The sequence below is a fragment of the Entelurus aequoreus genome, linkage group LG20, assembly GCF_033978785.1.
Source record: "Entelurus aequoreus isolate RoL-2023_Sb linkage group LG20, RoL_Eaeq_v1.1, whole genome shotgun sequence".
NCBI lineage: Eukaryota > Metazoa > Chordata > Actinopteri > Syngnathiformes > Syngnathidae > Entelurus > Entelurus aequoreus.
Window position 1 is genome coordinate 17490608 of NC_084750.1, and position 18789 is coordinate 17509396.

Consider the following 18789-nt stretch of genomic DNA (forward strand, 5'->3'; position numbering starts at 1 on the left):
TTGAATTGCTAGGATAGGATCTTTGATCCAAGACACAACTTACATTTAACTAAAATGTTATTTTCTTTGTGGTCGACAAAAGAAAAGTAGTGAGAATATCTCCATTCGACTTCTGGCTCCGGCATGATGTAAACACAGACACACCCCCTCCCACACACACAAATATACACGTACTTTGTAACGCGTTAGTCCCAACACTGGTCGTCACGACATAATTAATGTCCCATCAGCGTTGTGCTTCTTCCCTCAAACACAGCTGGAAGTGCAGCCCAGAAGAACAAAGTAAATAAATATGACTAGCATAGACACTAGCATTTAAGTTAAAACACAACATTTAGAAGCAGCAGCAACTTCAGTGACAGGCTTGAGTCTCACTGACTGCTTGACTTCACATTGATCCTGCCCTGAATGCCGACTCGCAGGCACTCACAGAAGTGTCTTTGTAACTGAATTACTACCTCCCCTACTCAGAAAATAAACACACCTAATGTAATCAGGAAAAAAATACTTTTTGTTCAAATCATTTTTGAGTTTGTGCATATAAACACTTTGTTCCTGAAATTATCATAAAACAAATTTTACGTGCTGGTACACATTATTTTACAGTGCCTTTGATTCAAACTGCACCTTTTTAATATATTTTTTAATAATTATAAGATACAGTGTTTGAGATAAATAAATTTAAAAAATGCCCAAACCCTTTGCTAAAGCCCTGGTGAGAAGCACTGATGTATACAAGTAATCAAATAATAATTTACTATTTACAAGGCAGCAATAGTCATTTTCTTCAAATCGGTTATTTCTGTTGTCTTCAGCTGATTTGATGGAGTTGGACATGGCGATGGGAGACAGCAAGACTGCAGTGAGCCAGTGGCAGCAGCAGTCCTACCTGGATTCAGGCATTCAGTCTGGAGTCACCACCACGGCGCCATCTTTGAGTGGCAAGGGAAACCCTGATGTTGAGGAGGATGATCCATCTTTGTACGACTGGGAGTTCAGCCAGCCATTTACACCTGAGACTGCAGGTATTTATGACCGTCACTTTTAAGTCAGTTGAACCATTGCCCATTGATGTCTTCTAATGATGTTTTTCTGCTGTAGACGTTGAAGGCTACGCCATGACTCGCGCCCAGCGGGTGCGTGCGGCCATGTTCCCTGAAACCTTGGAGGAAGGCATCCAGATTTCTCCGACCCAGCTTGACGCAGCGCACCCCACGGCGGTGCAGCGGCTGGCAGAACCTTCTCAGATGCTAAAGCATGCCGTGGTCAATCTCATCAACTACCAGGATGATGCTGAGCTGGCCACCCGTGCCATCCCTGAGCTTACAAAACTGCTCAACGACGAGGACCAGGTACACATTCAAACTAAAGTACAGTAGCCTGCAAGAACAACTTTTCTTACTCACATGGCCTTTCTTCTAGGTGGTGGTGAACAAGGCAGCTGTCATGGTGCACCAGTTGTCAAAGAAGGAGGCCTCTCGGCACGCGCTGATGCGCTCGCCTCAGATGGTTTCAGCAGTTGTCCGCGCCATGCAAAACACTGGTGACGTGGAAACCGCTCGCTGCTCTGCTGGAACCTTGCACAACCTTTCCCACCACCGGGAGGGGCTCCTTGCCATCTTTAAGTCTGGAGGGATCCCTGCCTTGGTCAAGATGCTTGGGTAAGCTACTAATGGATGTGCAATGCAGGAGAGGTAGAAATCTTTTGGCACCTCAAGATTCAATTCAGATTCTTGGATTGACGATTCACGTAATGTTATCTGGTAAAAAAATAAAACTTTTCAAAACAGGTTACAAAAGCTCCTCTTTGCTGTTGAGCGATTTTATATGTTGTTGGCCTAAAAATAATATTTTAAATTTTTATTCACAACACAATTACAGTATTTTAATCTAATTAAATAAAATAGAGCAACTCCATCTCCATACCAGCTTTACAATACTTTAGATATACATTTACTAGGGGTGTAACGATACACAAAAATTTCGGTTCGGTACGTACCTCGGTTTAGAGGTCACGGTTCGGTTCACATTCGGTACAGTAAGAAAACAACAAAATATAATTTTTTGGGTTATTTATTTACCAAGTTTGCAAAATCTTCCACCAAAAATATTTTTCTCAGTGGGATATTTGATGTGAAGTAATGGGAACCTTGGATAGGTCAATAATTCATAATAATATTGATTTTGATTCAATATTATGTTTTGAGCAATGACAGTTTGAAAGAAAAAACAGCTTTGTTTTATTAGTCAACATTGCAACTTTTTCTAAATTACATCTAACCTTTAAGCTTTTTTATTTCACTTTTGTTATGTTTTTGTTTATTTTAATAGTATTTTTAGAATGTGCCGTGGGCCTTTAAAACATTAGCTGTGGACCGCAAATGGCCTCCGGGGCACACTTTTGACACCCCTGCTATAGATAATAAAAAATTAAATGTGATAAATCTATGGATAAAAAGCAGAGCCTGGCGACGCATGCGCGTTTATCATAACTCTCTCGCTCTCTCTGTCTCTGCCCCTCCCTCACCAATGCTGCTGCGCGCACAATTTTTGTTTTTAACCCCTTCTTAACCCTGAACGTGCATTGAAAATACACGCAACCTTAACTCAAAATGCCGGACATTTGACACATTTAAGAAACTCCGCCCTGACAGCTCCGCAAAAGAGGACATGTCCGGTGAAAAGAGGACATGTCCGGTGAAAAGAGGACGTATGGTCAGTCTATCATAGCCCGTTAGCTGCTAGCATGCTGTGTGTTGTGCCTCGGTGTGCATTGTTTACACAACGAGCGTTATGCTACTCAATATGTCCTTGTGGAAACTCGTTCGGTACACCTCTGAACCGAACCTGAACCCCCGTACCGAAACTGTTCAATACAAATACACGTACCGTTACACCCCTAACATTTACAAAGCAATTTAGAAGACATACAAATACAATACTTACTAAATACAATACAAACAAAAAGGAAAACCAAAAATGTATAAAAACAACAGTATCAATAATAATATCAATAAACAATGGTTGTATGTTTTTAACCCAAATATAGATTGTTAAAAAAAATGGCAAAATCAGTTTGCAAAGTTCCCCTTGTGGGGTAAAAAAAAAAGTAGCGTGAGGACAATCGCTGAGACTGACCTATAGTCAGTCTCAGCGATTGTCCTCACGCAACTGTCCTACGAGAGGTCGCAAAGTACACACCCACTGACTGTAAGCAAACACTTCTTTAAGCAGAGTTCAACGAGACGGAAGTAGCAGGTGAACGGCTTCAAAGTGAAATAATGCTGAGGTTTATTTTTTATTTCTTTCTGTAATAGATTCTCGATCATTATGAATCGATTTAGAATTTAAATAAATAAAAAACGTAATTTGGATATGAATCGATTTTGTTTTTAAAATATATACAGTTTATACAATATTACGCCCCTACAGTGCAGCCACCAATCTTTCCTGTGGCAGTTTCCACCAACCAACCTGCCATAGATGAATAATGACCATCCATGGATATGTGCGGACAACAATTTTGCTAATGTGGGTTTTAAAAGTATACCGATATCCGTGTGTCTCTTATGCTATTAATAAAAAGGAAATGCGGCGTACCCTCTGGTACAGTTCTTTGGTCACATAGCTTCAACACTGGGTGAAACTCGTCTAAATGGAAATGCAGTGAGAAGATGGCAGGCCAGTATATAGCTTTTTTTTTTGCAAATGTTTGGGCCACTAACATCCTGTGCCTGAGAAATCTGTGTTTTGTCTGTATGTATATTTTACTTTAATAACTTTTACTTAACCTTGCAGTCTTTGGTACAAATAATTATTGTAGGGGTTTCGTTGCTCAATATTACTGCACTAAAAAATGTCAAGTAAAAAACAAAAAAAACCACATTGAATTTGTATGTTCGCTGTAATTTTGTCCTTCAGCTCACCAGTGGACAGTGTGTTGTTCTACGCCATCACCACACTCCACAACCTGCTGTTGCACCAGGAAGGAGCCAAGATGGCAGTTCGCCTGGCTGGAGGACTGCAGAAGATGGTGGCTCTGTTGGCAAACACCAACGTCAAGTTCCTCGCTATCACTACTGACTGCCTGCAGATTCTTGCTTATGGCAACCAGGAAAGCAAGGTATGGGAAAACTCCTTGAGGGTTCTTCGTAATTAGTTCTTTATAAATTAGTCCCACCGAATGATTAGTGACTATTTGAATAAATGTGTACGTCTGTTTTTTTCAGTTGATTATTTTAGCCAGTGGTGGTCCCCAAGCTCTGGTCAACATCATGAGGACCTTCACTTATGAGAAACTGTTATGGACCACAAGCAGAGTGCTCAAGGTCCTGTCTGTTTGCTCCAGCAACAAACCGGCAATAGTCGAAGCTGGTAAGTTCCTCTTCTGGGTGGAGAAATGAAAGAAAGAGCTAAATACAGGCGCTGCATGGTGTTGACTCTATCTCATATTGTATCTTCTGGTTTGCTACTATAAATACCAACTTGTGTGTTTGCCTGCTTGTGGTAGGAGGCATGCAGGCCCTGGGACTCCATCTGACTGACCCCAGCCAGCGTCTGGTCCAGAACTGTCTCTGGACACTGAGGAACCTTTCAGATGCTGCCACTAAGCAGGTACAACACATCTTTGTCTTTTTTTTAGCACTGTTCAATCGAATGTCCATGTTGGGCAATACAAAGTGGCAAAACACAAACAAACCCACTCCACCTCCTTCTAGGAGGGAATGGAGGGTCTGTTGGGGACCCTTGTCCAACTGCTGGGAAGTGATGACATCAATGTAGTGACCTGTGCTGCTGGGATCCTCTCAAATCTGACCTGCAACAACTACAGTAACAAACTCATGGTCTGCCAGGTGTGAGGAATTGTGCTTATGTGTCGCATTTTGTGCACTTCTTTTTGTAAATTAGCCATCACACAATTGTGCTGTCTTTTGTTAGGTGGGAGGCATTGAGGCCCTTGTGAGAACAGTACTTAGGGCGGGTGACCGAGAGGACATCACAGAGCCAGCCGTCTGTGCCCTGCGCCACCTTACCTCCCGCCACCAGGATGCAGAGATGGCCCAGAATGCTGTGCGCCTTCACTATGGCCTGCCTGTGGTGGTCAAACTCCTACACCCGCCATCTCACTGGCCACTCATCAAGGTATTTTGCAGTTTCCCTCACATCTACATTTACTTTTATTCATAATTATATATACATATCTCTATATCATGCTATATGTTTGGTACGTAAATAATAGAACCATATCTTAATGGGTTACAAAGGCTTAAAATGCTGACACTCATACTGCTGATTGTCATGATAATAATGTGATTAAATTATTGATTACAATTATAAGACAAAAAGACAGGATGGTGGTATTATCATTTAATTTATTTCCTATGATTGGCTCTGATTTAAAGCCTCTGGTTTTTGCCCTTTAAAGCCATCCTGTCCAGGGACTTGTTTTTTAAGTTGATAACAAAAATGATCTAATCACTGTAGTATTAACCATACACTAAAAAAATTGTTACTGAATAATTGTTATCTGTATCGATCTGCCCACATCTATTTAGATTCAAGATGTCCATTGTTTGTGGCTAACATATCTCATATTTCCCTACAGTGTGTAGTGTAGCATGTTTAGCTAGACCAGGGGTCGGCAACCCAAAGTGTTGAAAGAGCCATATTGGACCAAAAATCCCCCCAAAAAATCTGTCTGGTGCCGTAAAAAATTAAAAGCCTTATATAAGTGTTATAATGAAGACAACACATGATGTACGTGTCTATATTAGCTATATTAGCCTACTAGCAAAGGCTGACGCAAATCTTCGTTGGCAGAAATATTGTATTTTAATTTTTATTCTACACATTTTTGCAACATTGGTAATCATTAGTAAAATGGAGGCTTCTCACAGGGTGAGATAACTCCTGGAAATGACTGGCTCAGAATGGCCAAACGGTATAAATGTGTGTGTCAAGTTAAAGGAAACGGCAGGCTGTTTTTTTCTAATGGATTTATTACAATCTTTGCAAGCTGGGTAACGTTTGCTGTGGTCTGGAACAACATGGCACACAAACATGATGATGCGATATGTACATTCAACTAGCATAAACAGCATGTTAGCATTGGTTAGCTTGCAGTCATGGACTGACCAAATATGTCTGATAAGCACTCCAGCAAATCAATAACATCAACAAAGCTCACCTTTGTGCATTCACGCACAGTATAAAACTTTGGTGGAAAAAATGAGACAAAGGAGTGGCATAAAACACGTCTTTCTGTGGCAGCGTCGGAGAAAGTTGTAGATGTAAACAAACTACGATGAGTTCAAGGATCGCTGAAATTAGTAGGACAAAACGGTGCTTGCCAAATACTCTCATCGGGGAAGCATGTATAACATAAAAAGTGGGATTTCTAACAACTAGTAAGGTTTGTGTCATGTGTTTCCCTACAGAAAATATATTAAAACAAAAAATATATTTTTTTCTTCATCTTTTTCCATGTTCACATATCTCTTAAAGAGGTCCAGTGAGCCACTAGGGCGGCGCTAAAGAGGTTGCTGACCCCCGAGCTAGACCTTGTCTTCCAGTGATAGTCATGTAAGAAAGTGTATTTGCTGCCATGGAGGCAAAGATTACTGACTTCCAAGTGGCTTTGCACTGTGGAGGACGTTGACTGGTAGCAAGGACGCTACCATGTGTTAAGGACGCTGCCATTCGCTTGTCTCTGTCAAATGTATCACCACCATGCTTTATAGCGATGGTATTAAAAGCCCTATAGTCGGCCAAATTTATATCACACAACCATAATTCAGTCTTAACTTTTTTTTTTTTCCTTCTCCACAACTAGGCTACTGTTGGTCTGATTCGAAACCTGGCCCTTTGCCCAGCCAATCACAGCGCTCTTCGGGAGCAGGGAGCCATCCCCCGACTGGTCCAGCTGCTTGTCAGGGCGCACCAGGACACTCAAAGGCGCACCAGCATGGGTGGCAACCAGCAGCAGTTTGTGGTGTGTAACCAAACGTGTAAAACAAGTGCTATTTATTGTTAAAGTCAAGTAAGTAAATGCAGTCTGCGTTTACAGGAAGGTGTGCGTATGGAAGAGATAGTTGAAGGCTGCACAGGAGCGCTGCACATCCTGGCACGGGATGTCCATAACAGAATTGTCATCAGAGGACTTAACACCATTCCACTCTTTGTCCAGGTGAATTGTCCCCTCATGTTGCACGCATTAGGGCCCCAAAGTCAGCTGGATAAATTATTGGCTTGGATTTTTGCACATGTAATTAACTTCAAGTGAATTCTGCTTGGTCCAGTTGCTGTACTCCCCAGTGGAGAACATCCAGCGTGTGGCGGCTGGTGTGCTGTGTGAGTTGGCTCAGGACAAAGAGGCCGCAGAGGCCATCGAAGCCGAGGGAGCCACCGCACCGCTCACGGAGCTGCTTCACTCTCGCAACGAGGGTGTCGGTAAGTACATCAAACACACTCCGAATGATTCATCCATAAGAACAATAGTAGATGCATCACCTAATTACATTTAAATTGATATTGATATGGGTTGGTAGAGTGGCTGTGCCATCAACTTTCGGATTCCAGGTTTGATTCCCGCTACCGCCTTCCTAGTCACAGCCATTGTGTCCTTGGGCAAGACACTTTACCCACCTTGCTCCCAGTGCCACCCACGCTGGTTTAAATGTAGCTTAAAGATGTAGGTAATGTGTTTCAAGAAAAAGCACTATATAAAGATCATTCACTTCACTTATTGGACTTTACTTTCTTGTAAGCTCCACTCACTCTCCAGGGTTAGTCAGGGAGCACAACCAGAGTTACTGGAGAGCACATGTAAACCCAAACAATTTTCAATTGAATAAAAGAACCAAGCATAGTAAGTGATAAATAAGCTGGTGTTTGACAGCAGCACAACGTACATCACATATGTCAGAGTCAAGGCCCGCGGGCCATATCCGGCCCGCGAGAAGGTTTTTTACGGCCCTTGGGATGATCTTGATTTATTATTAGAACCGGCCCGCAGACCGCAGATCTTTTTTTTTATTTTTTTTTTTTTTTTATTTTTTTTTTTTTTTTAGACCGTAGATCTTTTACACGCACCAAGCGGATGCCGGTCCAAGGTTCCGAAAGGGGGCGAGCGGCCCGCCGGGACGCGCCTGCCGGCCGAAGGGCTGCAGCCCGGCCGTCAGTCGCGGAGCCCGCCGTGCCACGCGCGCCAAGGGGGCGGGCCGAAACCCGGCCCCGAGGCCCTGAGACTTCTGCTTTGTTTCCCCAAACCGCGCGTCACCGCCGGGCCCGCACCACCGTCGGGCTGCAGCCCGAGCGTCGGTGGCGGAACCCGTCATGTGCCGCGCGCGCCAAGCGGAGCGGGGGGGTCAAGCGGGCCGAAACCCGCAGGCCACCCCCTCACCACGAGGCCCTGAGACTTCTGCGTTTGACCCCTACGCGCGGCCCGTCGGGACGCGCCCGCCGTCAAGCCACGAGGGCCAGCCGTCGGGTCGCGGAGCCCGCCGTGCCACGCGCGCCAAGGGGCGGGCCGAAACCAGAGGGGGGTTTCGGGCACCCAACTCGCCTCCCTCCCACGGAGGGAGGAGGGGGGTTTAATGTGAACATTACTGTGCAATCACATATTTAGAGTTTTTACTCAATTCAAGTTTAAAAGTTAAAGTTTAATATTTGTTTTCACTGCATGTTACTTCTCCTTAAACAAAGTGTTGTTTTTGATTTATAGATTTTTGCACTTTATTTTATTGTATTTCAATTTAATTATATTTTAAAAATATTTCAGTTGAGTGGATGATAGAAAATTGCTATTATTGTTTTTTTCTTTGAAGTAAATTTAGCCCACTTTTGCTAAAATAGAAAATATAGGCTACTGGTGGTGCCTTGAATACCGGTTTCTTTCATTTAATGTTCATGTTATGGGGATTTTTATATAAAGGAAATTTGTCTTTTGTGTCTGTTGAAAATTAAAGATTACTGACAGAGCCATAAGAAAATATTGCTTTATTTATCTGATCATATTGGAATATATTTGTTAGGTTTTCAGTAGGTTCAATTAGGTTCACTAGACTATATGCGTCATTTAAAAATTTTTCAATGAACATTCGAACAGTCCGGCCCTCGGCTTGTAGCTAAATTTTTTATTTGGCCCTCCGTCCATTTGACTTTGACACCCCTGACGTACATGATCACTGCCATGTCGTCTTCATCGGCATCGCTGACCTGATCAAGCATGGATAATATTTTGTAGTATTTAGAGCAGATATGCATTTTAGGTGTTATTTAAGTACGTCATTATATAACATGTATGTTATTATTTTAGATCTAATCGATTAAATCTCTCTTCACAAGACAGAATGTTCTACTCTGCTCTCTAGTTGTTCGTAAATATAAGCACCTAAATGGTTAATCATATTACCTTTTAAATATTAGGCATGGGTGGAATTGATCCAAATATTAATAGTATATGATGCTAGCTTGATTACATGCCTTTCCTTATTGTGTAGTTTGTTTACAAACTAATGGTATCACCAATACTGCGCTGTAACTACTTGGCATTGTATTAATGTCCACATTTGTAGTATTGCTCACTACTTTTAAATAAGGTAGGTTCATATTTACAATTCTATTCCTTGTGGTGAATAGCAGGCCAAGCTTGATGGTAATTTTTCAAACATACACTACCGTTCAAAAGTTTGGGGTCACATTGAAATGTCCTTATTTTTGAAGGAACAGCACTGTACTTTTCAATGAAGATAACTTTAAACTAGTCTTAACTTTAAAGAAATACACTCTATACATTGCTAATGTGGTAAATGACTATCCTAGCTGCAAATGTCTGGTTTTTGGTGCAATATCTACATAGGTGTATAGAGGCCCATTTCCAGCAACTATCACTCCAGTGTTCTAATGGTACAATGTGTTTGCTCATTGGCTCAGAAGGCTAATTGATGATTAGAAAACCCTTGTGCAATCATGTTCACACATCTGAAAACAGTTTAGCTCGTTACAGAAGCCACAAAACTGACCTTCCTTTGAGCAGATTCGAGTTTCTGGAGCATCACTTTTGTGGGGTCAATTAAACGCTCAAAATGGCCAAAAAAAGAGAACTTTCATCTGAAACTCGACAGTCTATTCTTGTTCTTAGAAATGAAGGCTATTCCACAAAATTGTTTGGGTGACCCCAAACTTTTGAACGGTAGTGTATGTAATGTTTGTTTCCACCATACATTCCTTAATGTAAGTAATGGCATGCAGCTTAATACTGACAGTATGGATAAAAAGTGTTTTCATACAATAAGTGTATCGGTATTGTTTTTGTATGTAAATCTACTTTTTACAGTACATGTTGCACTTGAAGTCTTAATATTTCACTGTGGTAATATATATTTAAAATGGCTAGAGACAACCCCCCTGAGAACAGTCTTTAAAGTAGAATTGTTTCGTAACTCCTCTCCTGTAGCCACCTACGCCGCAGCGGTATTGTTCCGCATGTCTGAAGACAAGCCCCAGGACTACAAGAAGCGTCTGTCTGTGGAGCTCACCAGCTCTCTATTCAGAACTGAGCCGCTAGCCTGGAATGAGGTACACACCAAATAAAATCTGAAGCTTGTTGTAAACGCATGCTAGGTCACCAATGAAATGTTTGTTTACAGACTGGAGATCTTGGACTGGATATGGGGGCTGGGGGAGACCCTCTGGCTTACAGGCAGGATGGTTAGTAGTTTCTTCTTCTTCTTGAGGCAAATTAAGCCGCAGTGTCCACTCCTGGTGGTGGCCTTCCGTCAATTCCTTGAACTTTCAAAAATGACTCTGATACCTTGCGGATTGGAAATACAATCAGATATATATAATACTAAATAAGTAATACTAAATATATATACACATTACCAAATTATTGTGTATGCACCTTAGGGGATGTGCTCCAATTGTGTAGTTCTTATAACCTGTTCACTGTAATGACAAATAAAATTATTATTAAATAATTACAAAAGTGGTTTTAGATATAAATATGAAATTGTATTTATTTCACAATTCATGAAATTAGTTTAAAAAAAGTAAAGCCTTTTTAAATGCATTAGATTTCACACTCTAATCATTAAATAATTGAATGATTAAATTAATTCTTACATATTTAATTAGGGCCTGAGCAAGTACTGAAATTGCACTTTATTATTACGCTGCTTTTGAGGCCCTTACATGCACAAAAACTCCCCAAATGTGTCACCTTGAAAATTAGGGGGGGGGGGGGGGTAAAGCCCTTTTCCAGTTATAATTGACACATTTAAGAAATTCAAGAATATTTTTTTCCCATTTGACCCTATCTATCAAATAAATATAATTTATATTGTAATATTTGATGTTCATTCCCCCCTACTGTATGAATGTTTGCCTAAAGCTGTGGTTACATTGGACATATGTCATGATTGTATTATACATCATGGTTATTGTATTATGACATGTTCTTCAAGATATCCATCAGAGATATGTGCATGGTCTTTATTGATGAAGCAGAAGCATGTTGTCCATACTTTCTGCAGGCCACACAACTGTGATCTTCCTTCACTTGATGGCTACGTGTATAAAATGTAATGTTTGTTCTTCATTAATAACTAATCAGGGCTGTAAAATCTTATCTTTTAATCTTGAGTAATGAGGAAAGAAAGAAGCAGATGAAATGAAAATATTTTGTTGTTGATCTGTGTCACAACCTCCAAACAAGCACAGCAGGAATAGAACGGCTCAGCTACTTGTCATGTAGTTGTAACCTGGAATTACAAATAAAACAATTCAGCAAAATCGGGGTTTGGACATGTGGGCAAAATCGGGGAGTAATAGAAGTAGTAGTAGTAGTTCCACTTGTTGTTGTTGTTGTTCCACTTGTTGTTGTTGTTGCTGTTCCACTTGTTGTTGGTGTTGTTCCACTTGTTATTGTTGTTCCACTTGTTGTTGCTGTTCCACTTGTTGTTCTTGTTGTTCCACTTGTTGTTATTCAACTTGTTGTTGCTGTTCCACTTGTTGTTGTTGCTGTTCCACTTGTTGGTGTTGTTCCACTTGTTGTTGTTCCACCCTTTGTTGTTGTTCCACTTGTTGTTGTTGCTGTTCCACTTGTTGTTGTTGTTGTTCCACTTGTTGTTCCACTTGTTGTTGTTGCTGTTCCACTTGTTGTTGGTGTTGTTCCACTTGTTGTTGTTCCACCCTTTGTTATTGTTGTTCCGCTTGTTGTTGTTATTCAACTTGTTGTTGCTGTTCCACTTGTTGTTCCACTTGTTGTTGTTGCTGTTCCACTTGTTGTTGTTGTTCCACTTGTTGTTGTTGCTGTTCCACTTGTTGTTGTTGCTGTTCCACTTGTTGTTGTTTCAATTGTTGCTGTTCCACTTGTTGTTATTGTTCCAGTTGTTGTTGTTCCACTTGTTGCTGTTCCACTTGTTGTTGTTTCAATTGTTGCTGTTCCACTTGTTGTTATTGTTCCAGTTGTTGCTGCTGTTCCACTTGTTGTTCCACTTGTTGTTGTTGTTACACTTGTTGTTCCACTTGTTTTTGTTGTTACACTTGTTGCTGTTCCACTTGTTGTTGTTGCTGTTCCACCTGTTCCACTTGTTGTTCCACTTGTTGTTGTTGCTGTTCCACTTGTTGTTGCTGTTCCACTTGTTGTTGTTGCTGTTCCACTTGTTGGTGTTGTTGTTCCTGTTCCACTTGTTTTTGTTGTTCCACTTATTGCTGTTTCAATTGTTGCTGTTCCACTTGTTGTTATTGTTCCAGTTGTTGTTGTTCCACTTGTTGTTGTTGCTGTTCCACTTGTTGTTGTTCCGCTTGTTGCTGTTCCGCTTGTTGTTGTTCCGCTTGTTGCTGTTCCGCTTGTTGTTGTTCCACTTGTTGTTGTTGCTGTTCCACTAGTTGTTGTTGCTGTTCCACTTGTTGTTACTGTTCCACTTGTTGTTGTTGCTGTTCCACTTGTTGTTACTGTTCCACTTGTTGTTGCTGTTGTTCCACTTGTTGTTGTTCCACTTGTTGTTGTTCCGCTTGTTGTTGCTGTTCCACCACTTGTTGTTGTTGTTGCTGTTCCACTTGTTGTTGTTCCACTTGTTGTTGTTGCTGTTCCACTTGCTGTTGTTCCACTTGTTGTTGTTGCTGTTCCACTTGTTGTTGCTGTTGTTACACTTGTTGTTGTTCCACTTGTTTTTCCACCTGTTCCACTTGTTGTTGCTGTTCCACTTGTTGTTGTTGTTGTTCCACTTGTTGTTGCTGTTCCACTTGTTGTTGTTGTTCCGCTTGTTGTTGTTGTTGCTGTTCCACTTGTTGTTACTGTTCCACTTGTTGTTGTTGCTGTTCCACTTGTTGTTACTGTTCCACTTGTTGTTGTTGCTGTTCCACTTGTTGTTGCTGTTGTTCCACTTGTTGTTGTTCTGCTTGTTGTTGCTGTTCCACTTGTTGTTGTTGCTGTTCCACTTGTTGTTCCACCACTTGTTGTTCCACCACTTGTTGTTGTTCCACTTGTTGTTGTTGCTGTTCCACTTGTTGTTGTTGCTGTTCCACTTGTTGTTCCACTTGCTGTTGTTCCACTTGTTGTTGTTGCTGTTCCACTTGTTGTTGCTGTTGTTCCACTTGTTGTTGTTCCCCTTGTTTTTCCACCTGTTCCACTTGTTGTTGTTACACTTGTTGTTGCTGTTCCACCTGTTGTTGTTGCTGTTCCACTTGTTGTTGGTGTTGTTCCACTTGTTGTTGCTGTTCCACTTGTTGTTCCACCTGTTCCACTTGTTGTTGTTGCTGTTCCACTTGTTGTTGCTGTTGTTTCACTTGTTGTTCCACTTGCTGTTGTTCCACTTGTTTTTCCACCTGTTCCACTTGTTGTTGCTCCACACAACAACAAGGTAATTGTCTGAGCTCACCAAGTCTGCATGATGATGGGTGTTGTTGTTAAAGGGTCTGTGGTTCCCTCCTCTACATCACAGAACTGGCTTGCTCATCATCTTAAAATGCTTCAGGAATTGCAAAGTTTGTAAGTGTTTTGTTGTTGTACATCACAAATAATAATCACTTCAATGTGCAGTAGAATGGAAAAACACGTTCCCTCTACATTGAAGCTGATTTACACCAAAATACTTCAAGTTTGCAAGTAAATGGCTATGATGAAAATGGTATCAATGTCATTTAGTGAGATAAAGAGCACAACAACTCATGATGGACTTGGTGAGATACAACAGACTACTTTAGGATCAATGATCCACAACCTGAATTTAAGGAAAATGCTCTACAAGTTTTAGAAGCTGTGCTAAATGAAGCTTACAATGTCTGCTCTCACAATCCTTGCCAAGGGTTAAAAAGAAAGTTGTCACTGGAGCCTCTTTTTGTGTCTTTCTTGCCATCTCCGGTATAAGTTGGATGTTAAGTTGATCACTACTCCGTTTATTGCTACACACATTTACTTTCCAGGCATGATTTATATCCACTATTAACTTTCACCAGCTAGTTAGTCTGTCTGTTGGGATTATAATAACAATATGGCTAAAACTTTGTTTATTCAGCTGACAACATGGAGTATTGTTGGTTATTTAGAGGGCTTTGTGGATCCTTTATTTACAAATCTAACATGTCTTACGTAGGGATTGTAAATAAACTGCACTACTCCTTCTAATGTTTGCATATTTCCAGTATCAGTGATGGGACTACTTACTGGCAGAGTGCAGGTCACTTACCACTGTGACATCACACAAATTGTTGAAGACATTTGGAGTGGAACATCCAAAATGGTCGTCTACAATGGCAGCATTTTGTGGATGTTTAGATGATATTCTGCAGTTTACAAATATAAACATTACTTACATGTAGTGTGACTCACAAGAGTTGCTTCTTTGTGCAGACGGAGCCTACCGCACCTACCCAGGAGGCTACGGCCAAGACACCCTGCTGGACCCCATGATGGAGGCTGCAGACTACCACGGAGACCCCCTGCCCGACCTGGGCCACCACACCGATCCTCTGCCAGACCTCGGTCACAGCCAGGACCTGATGGACAGCAACCAGCTGGCCTGGTTTGACACCGACCTGTAGGATTGGTGAGAGCCACATCCTCCGAACACTTAACTCCTCCCCTTTTTTTTATAGACGCCCCCCCCCCCCCGATATATAAATCTACACGGCAACACTGTTGAAACGTTGTCCTGTGCTCTTTTGCAGTTGTGTTCTGATAGAGCCTGCATTGTGATTGGCTGTGTAAAGTTGTAGAATGGCATGAGGGGTCTGGGAAAGTGCCTGACACGAGAATGCAAAGAGGCGGGGTTGCCATGGTAACGTGCGTTAGCAAGTGGTAAAAGTGTGACGGTGCAGGTTACCTGAGAGGATGAGTGCACATGACTTGGATCTTTCAAAGTTGCTAACATGTTTTTTAGCGTTGCCTGTATCCTTTTTTGTATTCCATTTTTTTTTTAAATTTCTTTTTGTATTTCCTCCTCATACTCTGTCATGGTACTGACCCAGCTTGCCATCATGGTACTGACCCAGCTTGCCTTCACACTTCATTCGTCTGCAATGCTAACCAGCGGCCATTTAAAAAGATATATTACATGTAGTGTTAAGTTATAGTGATATTATACGATGTTTGGGCCCATGTGTAGAACACTAATAATCAGTTGTACTCGGACTCCAAATGTACTTTTTTTATCATCTGAAAAAAGGAGAATTCTACATTCTATGTGCTGGTTCAAGCACGCATGTTCTGAAGAGGGATCATCTAGAGACGTCTTTTATATCCTGTCACTGGTAGCTTGCTTTTTTCTACACTGTCATGGAGTGTCCTATAGAGAAGTGATCTACAACACTCGTACGTACGTGCCATGACAAGTAGCCAAGCTGAGGAAGCCGTTCTAGTCCTGCTGTGCTTGTTTGGGGATGATGAGGTTGTGACACGGCTCAACAATAAAATCATTTTATTTCATCTGCTTCTTTCTTTCCTCCACATTCAAATGTAAGATTTTACAGCCCTGATATGATTATTAATGAAGAACAAACATTACAATTTATTAGAGATGTCCGATAATATCGGCCGATAAGTGCTTTAAAATGTAATATCAGAAGTTATCGGTATCATTTTTTTAGGTTTTTTTTAAATTAAATCAACATAAAAAACACAAGATACAATTAATGCACCAACCCAAAAAAACTCCCCCATTCACACTCATTCACACAAAAGGGTTGTTTCTTTCTGTTATTAATATTCTGGTTCCTACATTATATATCAATATATATCAATACAGTCTGCAAGGGATACAGTCCGTAAGCACACATGATTGTGCGTGCTGCTGCTCCACTAATAGTATCAATCAATGTTTATTTATATAGCCCTAAATCACTAGTGTCTCAAAGGGCTGTACAAGCCACAACGACATAGTACTAACCTTTAACAGTTAATTTTACTCATTTTCATTAAATTACTACTTTCTATGTAACTGTTTTTATGTTCTTTTACTTTCAAGAAAATGTTTTTATTTTTTCTTATTTTATTTTATATTTTTTTAAAAAAAGGACCTTATCTTCACCATACCTGGTTGTCCAAATTAGGCATAATGTGTTAATTCCACAACTGTATGTATCGGTATCGGTTGATATCGGTAATTAAGAGTTGGACAATATCGAATATAATAAAATCATTTTATTTCATCTGCTTCTTTCCTCCACTTCCTCGTTACTCAAGATTAAAATGTAAGATTTTACAGCCCTGATAGGATTATTAATGAAGAACAAACATTACATTTTATTAGAGATGTCCGATAAATGCTTTAAAATGTAATATCGGGTATCGTTTTTTTAAATTATCGGTATAGGTGTTTTTTTATTAAATCAACATAAAAAACACAAGATACACTTACAATTAGTGCAACCCAAAAAACCTCCCTCCCCCATTTACACTCATTCACACAAAAGGGTTGTTTCTTTCTGTTATTAATATTCTGGTTCCTACATTATATATCAATATATATCAATACAGTCTGCAAGGGATACAGTCCGTAAGCACACATAATAATCCATCACTCAGCCACAGTGTGACATTTAAAAAAGTGATAATTGATGATCATAAGTAGAGATGGCCGATAAATGCTTTAAAAAAATGTAATATTGAAAATTATCGGTATCGGTTTTTATTATCAGTATCATTTATTTTTTATTTTTTATTAAATCAACATAAAAAACACAAGATACACTTACAGTCAATGCACCAACCCAAAAAACCTCCCTCCCCCCATTTACACTCATTCACACAAAAGGGTTGTTTCTTTCTGTTATTAATATTCTGGTTCCTACATTATATATCAATATATATCAATACAGTCTGCAAGGGATACAGTCCGTAAGCACACATGATTGTGCGTGCTGCTGGTCCACTAATAGTACTAACCTTTAACAGTTAATTTTACTCATTTTCATTCATTACTAGTTTCTATGTAACTGTTTTTATATTGTTTTACTTTCTTTTTTATTCAAGAAAATGTTTTTAATTTATTTATCTTATTTTATTTTATAATTTTTAAAAAAAAAGGACCTTATCTTCACCATACCTGGTTGTCCAAATTAGGCATAATAATGTGTTAATTCCACGACTGTATATATCGGTGTCGGTTGATATCGGTATCGGTAATTAAGAGTTGGACAATATCGGATATCCGCTAAAAAGCCATTATCGGACATCCCTAGATTATCGGACCATTATCGGGCATCCCTAGATTTTATACACATTTCTAGCAATCCTAAAGAAACTCGTGTAGTACCTTTTTCAGCCAGTTGGTGGCAGCCAGTAGGCATCAAGTGAAGGAAGATCACATTTGCAGCCCCTGCAGAAAGTAAATGGGTTATACTCGTATGGCACTTTTCTACCTTCAAGGTACTCAAAGCACGTTGACACTATTTCCACATTCACCCATTCACACACTGATGGTATGGATGGATGACAACGTGCTCCTTACTTCTGCTTGATCAATAAAGAACATGCAGATATCATCACTGCTGCCCTGATGGATGATCTTGAAGAACATGTCATAATACAATAAGCACATGACATGATGTATAATATAATCATGGCATGTGTCCAATGTTTAACCACATCTTTAGGCAAACATTCATACAGTAGGGGGAATGAACATAACATTGAACATAACATTACAATAGCATTCTATTTGATGTATGTAAGTATGGAGGGTCAAATGGGAAAAAAATCATCTTGAATTACTTAAATGTGTCAATTATAACTGGAAAAGGGCTTTTTTTTCCCTCTAATTTTTAAGGTGACATTTGAAATGTCATACCTGACACGCAACTTTGGGGAGTTTTTGTGCATGTAAGGGCCTCAAAAGCAGCGTAATAATAATAAAGTGCAATTTCAATACTTGCTCTGCTGCTCAGGCCCTAATTAAATATGTAAGAATGAATTTAATTATTTAATGATTATTTGTGAAATCTAATGCATTTTAAAAAGCTTTTTTTAAACTAATTTCATTATTTAATTGTGAAATAATTAATTAATTCACACATTTAAAAAACTAAGACCAATGTCTTGAAAAAATATATCACTCTTGAATCAACACAGTAGTTAATACTATGATCAATGTTAATTAAAAACTAATTGTGGGATAAAAATAATAATGGAAGTATAATTGTTTGTATATAATTGGTACAAAGGTTGAAGTAATATTTCACATGTCTTTACTGTGTATATAATTGAACAGTGTTTATGTGGTGTACAAGGTGTGTTTATAATATGTCGTGAAAAGGAAAATTCATAATTTTTGGAAGCTCATCTTGTAT

General features: G+C 39.9%; 1 protein-coding gene across 5 annotated transcripts in view; it reads left to right on the forward strand.

Moving 5' to 3' along the window:
- Nucleotides 1-15928, forward strand: part of LOC133635977 (catenin beta-1-like) — a 29553-nt gene extending 13625 nt beyond the window's left edge. For 4 of the 5 annotated variants that reach the window (XM_062029517.1, XM_062029520.1, XM_062029521.1 and 1 more), the window contains exons 3-16: nucleotides 816-1025; nucleotides 1102-1352; nucleotides 1423-1661; nucleotides 3922-4123; nucleotides 4230-4374; nucleotides 4511-4614; nucleotides 4719-4853; nucleotides 4939-5142; nucleotides 6833-6991; nucleotides 7067-7186; nucleotides 7299-7449; nucleotides 10457-10578; nucleotides 10650-10710; nucleotides 14855-15928. In XM_062029517.1, the coding sequence (XP_061885501.1) occupies nucleotides 816-1025; nucleotides 1102-1352; nucleotides 1423-1661; nucleotides 3922-4123; nucleotides 4230-4374; nucleotides 4511-4614; nucleotides 4719-4853; nucleotides 4939-5142; nucleotides 6833-6991; nucleotides 7067-7186; nucleotides 7299-7449; nucleotides 10457-10578; nucleotides 10650-10710; nucleotides 14855-15045 (2294 nt within the window). In that variant the 3' untranslated portion in view covers nucleotides 15046-15928. The remainder of the gene's footprint in view (nucleotides 1-815; nucleotides 1026-1101; nucleotides 1353-1422; nucleotides 1662-3921; nucleotides 4124-4229; nucleotides 4375-4510; nucleotides 4615-4718; nucleotides 4854-4938; nucleotides 5143-6832; nucleotides 6992-7066; nucleotides 7187-7298; nucleotides 7450-10456; nucleotides 10579-10649; nucleotides 10711-14854) is intronic. The other variant, XM_062029518.1, reaches the window with a different exon arrangement.
- Nucleotides 15929-18789: the final 2861 nt, after the last annotated feature.